Source organism: Mercenaria mercenaria, chromosome 11 (genome assembly GCF_021730395.1).
Source record: "Mercenaria mercenaria strain notata chromosome 11, MADL_Memer_1, whole genome shotgun sequence".
NCBI lineage: Eukaryota > Metazoa > Mollusca > Bivalvia > Venerida > Veneridae > Mercenaria > Mercenaria mercenaria.
The window spans coordinates 44,132,983-44,146,191 of record NC_069371.1 but is presented as its reverse complement, the minus strand read 5'-3'; the positions used below and the strand labels follow the sequence as shown (position 1 = coordinate 44,146,191).

The following is a 13,209-nucleotide window of genomic DNA, read 5'->3' as shown; positions in this document are numbered from 1 at the left end:
ACTTGCGTCCTCGCTAAATTCATTAGACTTTTGGCTAGGTGATTTAACTTGAGTGAAGGTAGGGGTGGGAACTGGATAGTTATGTTTAGATTTATATACACCAAGTTTTTAATGAATTTCATCGGAGTTGTAAAAGTCAGTATGTAATTTCAGGTGAATGACAACGATGATGTTGGTGTTAAAGTGAGAAGACCAAAACAAACAGATGAATACCAGACTGGAAAATTCCTCATACTTCTACTGTTTCTACAAGTGTCCATGTTCATGGTAAGTACATCGGCTAATTTTTGGATGGCTTTTTCGTATTGGACTTCTCCAGTCAAGTCGTCATTGTTTTCAGTTTACGTAAGATCAAATAGATTTTAATAGAGCTTCATTGAAGTGCAAAAATTTAGAATAAGTGATTTTTTCCTCTATGCTTTTTTGGGGCTCCTGTGGCCGAGGTGTTAAAGTTGCAAACTTCGAATCAATGTCTTGTCACTGCTGTGTGTATGATTCTCTCCAGGCTTGTATTCATACCCTGTAAAGGAACAGTCCAGGCTGTATGTGCAAGTTCAGTGGTTCTACCCATGTTCATAGTGGTGCTAGAATTACTGCCTAGATAGTAGATAGTCCATTAAATAGTATTGGATAAAAAATGGTCTTGAAATAACTTCTGTTTGTTTGATAATAGTCATACTGTGAATTTATTAAATATAGATTAATTCTGTCATAAGATGAGAATAAGTATTGCTATCATTTGTAAAATTCAGATGATTCATCAAAGTTGTAAAATAATTTTTTTTATTAGTGATATTATTTACATATTTATTTTCAGGGATTATTTATATGCTTGTGGAGGTTGTTTAACAACAGCAAGTCAGGAATATATGTAGAGATAGAGTTCCTAGATAGCTTCCTAAACTACGGACAGGTATGTTACTGTAAAATCATCTGATTTAGTGGGCATGTAATTTTGAGGTTTTGTCCCAATCGGCTACCATGTATTTAAACCTTTAGCATGTTGGCAGCAGGTAATTCTGCCTCTGTAACCAGTGCAGACCATCATGGTCTGCACTGTTCGCTATTCTGTCAGTAAATTCTCAGTGAACGGGGTCTTTGGATAATAAATGGTACTGACCATGTTAAATGATGGACCAGTCCATTTTAGAAATTTAGCAGGCTAAAGGTTAATGGGATATATGTTTGCTGATTTCAACTTTCGAAATTAAAATGGTGGTGAATTTCATTTTGTTGTTGGGATTTAATCTTGCGGATTGACACAGCCATGAAATCTTGAGAAATTAGTCCCCTATGAATATTAATGATTTTACAGTATTTTCTTTGATGACTTGTCATCTGTTCTTTCAAGGTCATGTCGTGTTAATACACCTTGTGACTGTTACAAATAAATCTGTAATGTTGTTTTTTCTGCTGATACACACATCTGGTAACCAGGCAGTAGGACAGTAAATGAAGAACAGCGAAGTGTTCTAACAATAAGGAATTATTTCTTTTACAAATTTTTAACTGTTCCTCTGAAATGCCTAGTAACTTATATGATTAATCATTGCAATTATTACCTTGTATATTTTCTTTTTTTTACAGAGCTTGGTAGTGTTTGCAATATTTGGGTTTGATACTCGACTAATGATTTTACCATGTATAAAAAGGTATGTATGTAGTTTTCAATTTAAGAATAACACATGCTGCACTTAGCAGTAACACCTATACTGTCACTTTTCAAGGGTACTTAGGTGCTAATTATTATCTGATATATCTTATACCTATTTCTTCTTATACTATATATTAAGTGAACATTTTTTGCATCACATAAAATTTGCGAATCCCTGATGGACAACGTTTTGCGTGCAGAAATGTTTGCGAAAATATAAATCTGGTATTGAAATAAAAAATACAAAGTCAGCTTCAACTGTAGAATAATTGCTATGGTAAGGTTCCATTTTTATGCCCCTTAAGAGGGGGCATATTGAAATTGTACTGTCAATCCGTGTGTGTGTGCATGCGTCCGTGTAAATTCTTTTCCGGGCTGTGACCTCAACATTCATAGTGGGATTTGAAAATAATTGACACAAATGTTAACCATATTGAGAAGGTGTGTCATGCTTGTGACCTGGGTCTCTCAGGTCAAGGTCACAAAATGATGTGTGATTTTTTTCTTGTCAGGTCCATATCTTTTTGGCACATGGAGGGATTTTGAAATAAGTTTGCACAAATGTTCATCTAATCCCAAGGCTTTGTCATGTCAATGACCCGGATCTCTTAGGTCAAGGTCACAATTTGACAGCATTCTTGGGCACGCCTCGGTGGGGGGGGGCATTTGTCACAAATAGTGACAGCTCGTTATTTTCTGATAGTTGCAGGTATTTCTTTTATGTATCAAAATCATACTAATATGTGGTTTTAATTTTGCAGATATAGTTTGGAAAAACTCAAAAAACATTTCTAGAAAAAGACATCGAGTTAGAATTTTCATATTCTTCTTAACTTTATAATATTATACTGATATATTTGTAGAAAATAATTTGTTTAGTTTCACTAGCATTTCTAATCAAGCTTTCACTGCATGTGTATACTAGCATTTGAAAACACAGCTGAGCACTGTTGTTCTGTTTAGTTTGAAGCATTGGCACAGAATTTGAGCAAGTTTACTCAGTTAAGCTAGTTATGTTGGGTTATCAGCCTATTAGCACTTTTAAGTTAGTAAGAATTCTAAGCAGAAGTTGGTTTCCAGCAGGATTTGACACCTATGGTTTAGACAAGCACTTTTTCTGTACTAAGGAATTTTTAAAAACAGCATTTTCTTCCAGTAATATATCATATACTAGATTTATATTAGGAGAGATTTATATAGCACCCTTTTCATGACAAGATTAAACCCAGCATCTGTTGCTCTACATCTTAAAATCTCTGCTGCTTGCTATAGAATTACAGCTTTTATTTTTGGTTCAGTAATTCTCAGTAATTTTAAACCAACTAAACCTGCATATGATCCCATTAGACAGTTAGTCCCACCTGGCTTGATCAGCAGTAAAAGTTGCTGAATAATGTACTTTTTATATCAAACGAAAAGTATATTTTTCCAGTGCAAAGTAAAATATAATTTTGATTTCATATCATTTAATATTACATGACTCCTTATAAAAAATGCCAGTCCATAGTCTGTACTATCAACCAGTCAGTAGTTCAACACTAAATTTTGCTGGGTTGAAGTATAAATTATGGGGGAAAATGTGAAAATTTATTTCTGATGTCATGTTATAATACGCTTTATTGAATACTTTGCCCATCATGTAGTCAAAACTATTCAGTGAGTGTTTTATTACCTACATGACATCAGAATTTGATTTTCAGATTTTTTTTTATTTTGACCTTTTAGACCAGTAAACGTGTTGAACATGGACCAGTCATATACCACAAACTATTGACATTGCGATTTGTATAAGGAGTCATGTAATAATTCTGACTATTGACCAGGCATTCATTCAGTAAGTGTATGCTAGTTTACTCTAACCTGTTCTGATATCAATGCCGTTGTAGTGTGAGAGACCATTTTTAAATGTTCCATGGAGCTCAGATTTTACCATGCTAGTAACATTAATTTATTTTAATGCAAGATAGATCTAATTGGCATATTTACTTATAGATGTAAATGTAGTGCAGGTGTTAGAGTGGTGACTAGGTAAGAAAAGGTCAATGGTTTCTTTCGTTAAAATGCTTGGAATATGGATGTTGCAATGCGGTAAACCTTGATGTATGCTGAAAACAGATAAAATTAATGTGTTTGTCAGATCCTTTCAAATATATTTGTAAGATGAATTCCGACAGCTCACTTTTATCCTCATAAGAAGTGATTATATTGTACAGTTGAAACTCAGTACTTGAAATCTTGAAATTCTAGCTGTCCCAGAGAAATTTTCAGGTTGTGTCAAAAGGTCCAGACTCCTAATAGTTAACATATGAGCCGCGCCATGAGAAAACCAATATAGTGGCTTTGCAACCAGCATGGATCCAGACCAGCCTGCACATCCGCGCAGTCTGGTCAGGATCCATGCTGTTTGCTTTCAAAGCCTATTGGAATTAGAGAAACTGTTAGCTGGTCGCAAAGCCACTATGTTGGTTTTCTCATGGCACGGCTCATATATTTTTCTCTGATACTGCCACTAAGGTTATACAATGTCGAAGAAAATTTGAAGTAATTTCAGTCATGTTTTTATGTTATGAGGTGTCAAAGTAGAAAATATTTTGCTAAAGTATAGAAATGATCATTCATTGCAAACATTATGTAAATAAAAACTACCAAAAATTGTGTTTCAGATTGCTTTGTGCCCCCAATGTGTATTATTAAAGCAAGGACACACATTAAAATGACATTAGGCACATAATATGAAATTTAGAGGTCAACATGTGAAATTGTTAAAATTTAGTAGATATGTACCTGTATAGCTGTTGTCTCTATAATTGTATTGTATCTGCTGCCGCTGGAAAGAGAAAGTAAATGTTAGCTGTCAGCTCTGTATAGTTTAACTTGTTTCTAGAAAACACTTGGGAGAAGTGCTGGTAACTGTTGGGTGTCAAGAAGTTATATAAAAGTTAAGGTGTATGTAACATTTTGTTTTCGCACATCTTCAGAGAGCTTAGATTCACCAGAAAAATTATGCATATAGCATATTTCTATAACAGCTAAATGTTTTGTAGAAATCATAACGTCTGTGTTAGTTGAGATACCGGATTGTGTTCTGAATTCTCGCAGATAGAACCATTAAAAAAAATATGCATGCCTTTCAGTAATTTTTTCTTGAAAGTGTATGCTGTAATAGTATGAGCTTGGATACAAAATTTCACAAACATGAGAGGTTGCAGTCAACTTATGAAAATTTATTCTTGCTTTTATCTATGTACAGCCATAAGTGATATATGCAGCAATTTAAGCTTACATAAATACCTATGTTAGTATTATGACTCTGGCTGCATTATAGAAAGACTGTATATCTAATTTATACTCTCTTTGGCTTTTGCATAAGAGCAGGTTGTCGTCAAAAATATTCGTGCTTTCTTCTACATGTGAAAGATTTCTGACTTTAATATAGTGTCCTCACATTGCTTATCAGACTTTTAAAAGTAGCAGAGCAGAAAAAAAGCTATTATCTTGAGACATATACACTTATTTAGCTCGACTATTCATAGAATAGTGAGCTATTGCACTCGCCCATGCGTCGGCGTCGGCGTCCGCGTCCGCGTCCCGATTTTGGTTAAGGTTTTGTATGTAAGCTGGTATCTCAGTAACCACTTGTGGGAATGGATTGAAACTTCACACACTTATTCACTGTGACAAACTGACTTACATTGCACAGGTTCCATAACTCTATTTTGCTTTTTTACAAAATTATGCCCCTTTTTCGACTTAGAAATTTTTGGTTAAGGTTTTGTATGTAAGCTGGTAACTCAGTAACCACTTGTGGGAATGGATTGAAACTTCACACACTTATTCACTGTGATGAACTGATCTACATTGCACAGGTTCCATAACTCTATTTTGCTTTTTTACAAAATTATGCCCCTTTTTCGACTTAGAAATTTTTGGTTAAGGTTTTGTATGTAAGCTGGTATCTCAGTACTTACTAATGGGAATGGATTGAAACTTCACATACTTGTTCACTATCATGATCTGACATGCACTAAGCAAGTCCCATAACTCTACTCTCTTTTTTTTCAAAATTATGCCCCTTTTTTGACTTAGCAGTTTTTGGTTAAATTTTTGTATGTAATCTGATATCTCAGTATCCACTAATTGCTCTTTTTTTTTTTCAAAATTATGCCCCTTTTTTGACTTAGCAGTTTTTGGTTAAATTTTTGTATGTAATCTGATATCTCAGTATCCACTAATTGGAATGGATTGAAACTTCACACACTTGTTCACTGTCATGATCTAACATGCACTGTGAAGGTCCCATAACTCTACATGGCATTTTTACAAAATTATGCCCCTTTGACTTAGCAGTTTTTTGTTAAGTTTTTGTATGTAAGCTGGTATCTCAGTATCCACAAATTGGAAAGGATTGAAACTTCACACACTTGTTCACTGTCATGATATGACATGCAGTACAGAGGTTCAATACCTCTACTTTGCATTTTACAAAATTATGCCCCTTTTTCAACTTTTGTATTCATTCAATTGACAAGGCTGTTGAATAGTCAAGCGTTGCTGTCCTCCGACAGCTCTTGTTATACCAGAACTGTGCGCTGTTTACTTTTAATAGCAAATTCCTTTTTTAGCTCATCTGATTTTTTGAAAAAAAATGATGAGTTATTGTCATCACTTGAGCGGTTGTCGGCGTCGGCGTCTGCGTCGGCGTTGCCTGGTTAAGTTTTATGTTTAGGTCAGCTTTTCTCCTAAACTATCAAAGCTATTGCTTTGAAACTTGGAATACTTGTTCACCATCATAAGCTGACCCTGTATAGCAAGAAACATAACTCCATCTTGCTTTTTGCAAGATTTATGGCCCCTTTTGTACTTAGAAAATATCAGATTTCTTGGTTAAGTTTTATGTTTAGGTCAACTTTTCTCCTAAACTATCAAAGCTATTGCTTTGAAACTTGGAATACTTGTTCACCATCATAAGCAGACCCTGTACATCAAGAAACATAACTCCATCTTGCTTTTTGCAAGATTTATTGCCCCTTTTGGACTTAGAAAATCAGTTTTCTTGGTTAAGTTTTATGTTTAGGTCAGCTTTTATCCTAAACTATCAAAGCTATTGCTTTAAAACTTGCAACACTTGTTCACCATCATAAGTTGACCCTGTACAGCAAGAAACATAACTCCATCCTGCTTTTTGCAAGATTTATGGCCCCTTTTGGACTTAGAAAATATCAGATTTCTTGGTTAAGTTTTATGTTTAGGTCAATTTTTTCTCTTAAACTATCAAAGCTATTGCTTTGAAACTTGCAACACTTGTTGACCATCATAAGCTGACCCTGTACAGCAAGCAACATAACTCCATCCTGCTTTTTGCAATAATTATTGCCCCTTTTGGACTTAGAAAATCATTTTCTTGGTTGAGTATTATGTTTAAGTCAACTTTTCTCATAAACTATCAAAGCTATTGCTTTAAAACTTAAATAAGTGGACACTGAACATCAAGAAACATAACTCTATCCTGCTTTTTGCAAGAATGATGGCCCTTTTTAGACTTAGAAAATCATGGGTAGGACAATATTTCTATTACACAAAAAAAATCAGATGAGCGTCAGCACCCGCAAGGCGGTGCTCTTGTTATGTGTGTTTTTTTTTTAGCATATTTATTTTTTTTGTATATGCTAGCCTGTTATGAGCAGGATGATATGTTTAATTTTAAGTTTAATTTACCAAATGAATATGAATTTATATATTATATGCAGCAAACAGTGGAAGTTCATGAAACGCATGTATTATAGGTACAGTGTGATAAATATATGGTATTGTAAAAACGCTTCAGATGCATGTCTGATCGTCTTTCTTTTTAAATTGAAAATGTTTTAAAATTATCGTTTTATGTATTTTGTTTCATTTTTTGTGAATATAATTTTTGAAACAGGTAAATATTCAGAGCTTTTTTTCTGATCTGAGAGTTAGTTCATATATTTTGCATTCCACACTAGGGTCTTATTCCATAACCCACCCCCAAATCCCCTAAAGACTTGGCAAAATACCCCCATCTCCCCAATCTCCCCACCCCTGTCAATCTCCACACTCCTGTTCCTTACTAAGTTTCTTTTTTTTTTTTTGAGAAGTGAATACAGATATAAATATGTTAGTAAATGTTGACTTTGATTTCTTTGTTAGAATGCATCCTTTTATTGTGTGTCCAAAAAAATGTTGTTAATATTTCTTTTTCTAAAATATATGTTCTTACTGATACAGATTTAAAACTTGTCATAATTATTTATGCATATTATAAATTGGACTGTCTTTTTTATATGAAAGCTTTCTGTACATTACATTTAGTTTTGCTTGATTTGTGTATCTAAGTTCACTCAAATTTACTTATCAGACTTAAATGACAGAAAGTTTTAGTAATATTTTCAGAGCAACTTTGCTTTTACTCGGCTTGGTAGGAATATTCTTATTTAACTTGACATGAGAAATATTGCATTTAAACTGATGTGTATATTTAGGGTTGGGTGCAGTATTGTTGTAAGTCCTTTATATAACACGAATAATGACAGCATTGGACTTTTAAAGGCGTACGCTAGAGTCCCTGTATATGAGATAGATTAACAATGCCATTTTCAAGGGCTGATAACTCTTTTTCAGTACTGGTGACCTATCACTTTTATTGCATATCTTTGTTTCTTAGATGATTGTCCTTCAACATCCAAAGTTTGAAGATATTCTATTATTGGGGAAAATTTTGCCCATCTCATATACAAAGACTGGCCTACGCCTTTAAGATGTTTTTTCTCTGCCGATTAAGGCTTCAGTGTTACAGCCCATCTTGTATGTGGTTCCTTCATTGACCAAAAGTTTTTCTTTGAGGCTATTGTATTATGATAAGTCGTAGCACATTTCCAGTTGATATTCATAACGTAAAAAGTTAACTTTCTGGCCTTTCAGATGGCGTAAATGGATATACGGGACTGAAATGGTGCACATTCCATCGAGGACAGAATTAACAGAGGAGGAAAAACATCAGTGTGATCAGTTTGTGAAATATCATCGGGAAAATTGTCAACAGGATATCGTCCGGGATATGAAGTAAGTGCAAACATCTGTTAAAGGCTGTTAATGCCTTTGTTTGTAGTTTGCCTGCCACATTTTTCGTTATCAATATAATTATGGTATGTCTATTTTGTTTGAAATTCTATTTTGATAATTGTTTTCTCATATAATTATCAAAGGCTTGCATATAAATAAACATAGAAGAAAACTTTATTGAATCCATTGTTTTTATTACTTCCCTTTATCAATTTAAATGTGTAAGTTCTTGTGTAATTTTGAAAGCAGTGATTTTCTTATGTAATTATGTATTTCATCTAAATGGACAGCTGCTTTATCTGTTTTTAACCTTTAGCCTGCTGGCGGCGAATATTTCAGCCTTTGCAACCAGTGCAGACCAAGATCAGCCTGCACATCCGTGCAGTCTGATCATGGTCTGCACTGTTTGCTATTCAGTTAGTAAATTTTCAGTGAACACCCCTTCGAATAATAAATGGTATTGCCCAAACTGAATGATGGAACAGTCCATTTTCGAAATTTAGCAGGCTAAGGGTTAACATGAAATTTAAAAAGCCTTATGGAACTTTAAACAAAAGAATTTGATCTAAGAGGTTGAGGTTTCCATCCATTCTGAAAATATTCTGTACAAGTTCATAACTGTTACAGTGGAATGGCAAAAAAATTAGTTTCACATATCTGAATGAGGTAGTATGATCCACTTAAGTTTGAAGTTTGATTTTATTCCCCAGGTACAAGTTCAGAACATACAACAAAGTGTTCTGTGGTACGTCTTTCTGTGATTGGATGGTGGAGGTGGGTTTGTGCCGAGGCAGAGGTGAGGCGGTGACATACGGACAGACACTACTAAGAGGACAGATCATTGGTCATGTGACATCAGAGCACGATTTCCATGATATGCCATACTTCTACAGATTTCTAGAGGATGAAGAATAGATATGAAAAATGTGATAAAAATGAATTGTATTTAGTACCAGCAATCTCAGTGTAGTTTTTCTGTAGGTTAATTATAGTAAATTGGGAAATATTCGTGAATATTTATTTTTGCTATTATTCCCAATCTGGTTTGTTTGCTTATTCAAAACATGCCCATTTATTATATTTTTAGTAAATTTTTAGTACCGATGCTTTGAATGATATGATGGGGAATGGTTGCAAATATTTATTATCTGGAATAAGTGCTGTCATAAAAATTTCCCAATATAGTGTAATGTGAATTTTTGCTATGTATCATTATTTTATGGGCATTTATACCTTTTTGCATTAATAAATTAACATTGCTAATTTGGGGTCTGGAATCAAAGTACAGAAATGAGATGTGCCATAGATGCATTTATAGAGCTTTTTATAGAATTCTTTGCTAATTTTGTTATGGTTGCTTATTGTTGCATTTAAATTGATCTTGCTGGTAGGAAATCTGGCAGAATATGCAGTGAATCATTCAGAACAGTTGTCATTTTTTTAATTCTGTCTGTGCTTAAATAAATTATATGATAGGTTAAGGTAGTTCTGCATGTTAGAGACATTTGAAGTGGTGTTGTAACTTCAATTATTTGTAAAATATGGAATGAAACTCAGATTCAGCATACAGTAACGTACTTCAGGCCAATAATAAATCGGAAACTTTTCTATTGATAAAATCAGTAATGTTTCTGTCTTTCTGAAGATTAAATATATGACCAAAACTACTAACTTGTAAAAAGAATCCAAATTAGATCATAAAATCACAGCTAGAATCACTGCTTGGGATGGGTTTTCCCATAGACTTCCATCATGAAAATTTGATTGATGTACGTATTTTTCAGATCAGTATAGCAAAAAGTGAAACACAATTCTCTATCCTTTTTTATGCATAATTTTCTCAGCGTATTCAGAAGTTTTGAAAAATTAGAGTTTAATCAAATTCTACATTGTAGAAAACGAAAATTGTTTCTGAATGTCCAGAACTACCTTTAACACAAAATAAAGACATGCACACAATTATTCAGAAACTGATGTGTGACCTTCCCAACTGCTTGTCAGGGATCCGTTCTAAAACTACTGCATACATTGCCAGTATTATATTGCCATATTGACTGTTTCAAAGAAATAAATTATTTGCATTTTATACATCTGTTACATGCACGGCATATTTGTGTTTAGTGGACACAAGTTATAACACAAACCTCATATCTTTCCTAGTCGGACTGCATAAATTTTTGCATAATTGTTGATGTTTGAAAGATTGATAATGTTGAGTTAAAATGCTGACGGCACTGACTCGTACACCTTTTTATAAAAACAATACAATTTTTGTTTTATTTAAAGCGAAATATTATTTAGTTGCATTTGATAGTGACTGTTGCTGGATATCTCTGTTAGCGTAAAATCTCGAAAACATATTATGCTAGCATGTATATTACGCGCCCCTGATCTTGTATCAAAATCTTTGGAAAAAACATACATTAGTATATAATAGGCATTGAAAATCAGTCTTAGAATTTTGTTTACAATCAGCCATTTTTGGCTCGCAGAACAAGGACTACTTTGGTGTATAATATGCACCCGTTTGCGAAAATGAAAATATATTCGAGTTTTTACGGTAGCAATTTTAAAATTAGTGCAATATGTTAGTTATGTTAGAGGTTTTTGTGAAGAATCGTATGTTAAGTTTTTACAGTAAAGCCCCTCTGTAAAGAGGAGACCCTTCAAACTGAACCATTGTTTCATTTGGGAATAAGTTTGATTGGTTGAAAATAACTCTATTGGACCAAAATCAGTTGGAAAAAAACCAACATAAAGTTGACTTGGTTCCAGTTCTTGAGGAGTTACAATGGATAAGTTATATGAGCCGCCCCATGAGAAAACCAACATAATGGCTTTGCGACCAGCATGGATCCAGACCAGCCTGCACAGTCTGGTCAGGATCCATGCTGTTTGCTTTCAAAGTCTTTTGCAATTAGAGAAACTGTTAGCGAACAGCATGGATCCTGACCAGACTGCGCAGATGCGCAGGCTGGTCTGGATCCATGTTGGTCGCAAAGCCATTATGTTGGTTTTCTCATGGCACGGCTCATATATTTGTTAATAATTTTTTTTTTTTTTAATTTTTTTTATTTTTTTTATTTTAAGATATTAATGTTATTTGTTATTACATTTAATACAATATATACAAATGATTATGTTGTGATTGCTATACACAATGGGGGACAAAACTTTCTACAAAATGGAGTTTGTCGCTGTCTTTAACAAATAGAACAGGGCACTGAGGACCATGTGCATGTTTATGGACCAGACAGTGAGCCAAAAAATTGTAAAAAATGGTCTGTATCACATTTTCAGTCCAACTGCCCCATCCATTATATACATAATTATGAACCAGTCTGTCTTGTATTATTCATTCAATCTGCTTAAGGCCTCACTTACATGTACTGTTTAATGGACTGGATCACATTGCATTGCATATTTATGAGGAAAACATGCAGATGAGGTAGAATATATAGAAATTTGTACCACTAGGACACCATAGATTTAAAATGGTATTACATATCATACTTTTAGTATGTTCAAATGTGGCACTGTTAGAATGAACCAGTAACTGTTCAGTAACTGTAGAATAAGGATGTAGAAGTTGAATTACAGCAATGATTTATCTAGTAAATTATGTCTGAGGAAGAAGAAAGTTGGAACCAAATTATTTTTTACACAGTGTAAGTTAATTTGATTTTAATGGATTAAAAGACTTTTTAGTTTTGCCGAAAATGACAATTTTTGGGGGGAGTTTTAAATTGTGGAGTTCCACATGTTTAGATGAAAGAATGGGAACTTTGCTTGTTCATTTGGTCTTAACTTCATGGATTGACAAAGCCACGAATAATTTTTCTTTCATAAATACTGATGATATCACAGAAATTTACTTCTAAATTTCCCCCGTTATTTGTGTATAGATATAGTCTTCATATTTATTTTGTTCTTTAATATCTTTTTTTTCTGGCATTTTCATATAAATATTGATTAACTTTGAAAAGTGCATTTATAATCACGTAATCGCAGAACTTGCCAATTGTTTCATATTTACTTGAAATTCATATTGCATTGAGTCATAAAAATGTTAGTAATAGTTTAAGGTAGTTTCCGCATGTTTGATAAACTGGAAGTAATAGTAGAATGTCATTTATCTGGATAACGTAGAGCAAAATCTGGGCTTGGTATACGGAAATGAAAATTGTTTTATGAATAAATGGCAACCCGTGAGTAAATTTATCAAATCAGTAATATTACTAGCTTTTTAAAGGATTAAATATGATATCAAAACATTTTACTGGGTAAATAATTGAAAATAATGTCTTAAAATTAGCATATAGTATACAGATCTCATTAATGGTGGACAGATTTCTCCAAAACAAGTGCATGTACCAACTATACACTTTATTTCACCATATTAAAGACCATATGTTTATTTACAACTGCAAGAAGTTTCATTAAAATATTCTTTATAGAAAAGTTTCTTTTTG

At 33.5% G+C, this 13,209-nt stretch overlaps 1 protein-coding gene across 3 annotated transcripts in view; it reads left to right on the top strand.

Moving 5' to 3' along the window:
- The window catches only part of LOC123531656 (integral membrane protein GPR155-like), a 30,717-nt gene extending 18,843 nt beyond the window's left edge, over positions 1–11,874 (top strand). For 2 of the 3 annotated variants that reach the window (XM_053517299.1, XM_053517298.1), the window contains exons 12-17: positions 154–267; positions 818–913; positions 1,588–1,652; positions 3,647–3,682; positions 8,597–8,737; positions 9,448–11,874. In XM_053517299.1, coding sequence (XP_053373274.1) covers positions 154–267; positions 818–913; positions 1,588–1,652; positions 3,647–3,682; positions 8,597–8,737; positions 9,448–9,652 — 657 coding nt within the window. In that variant the 3' untranslated portion in view covers positions 9,653–11,874. The remainder of the gene's footprint in view (positions 1–153; positions 268–817; positions 914–1,587; positions 1,653–3,646; positions 3,683–8,596; positions 8,738–9,447) is intronic. The other variant, XM_053517300.1, reaches the window with a different exon arrangement.
- Positions 11,875–13,209: the final 1,335 nt, after the last annotated feature.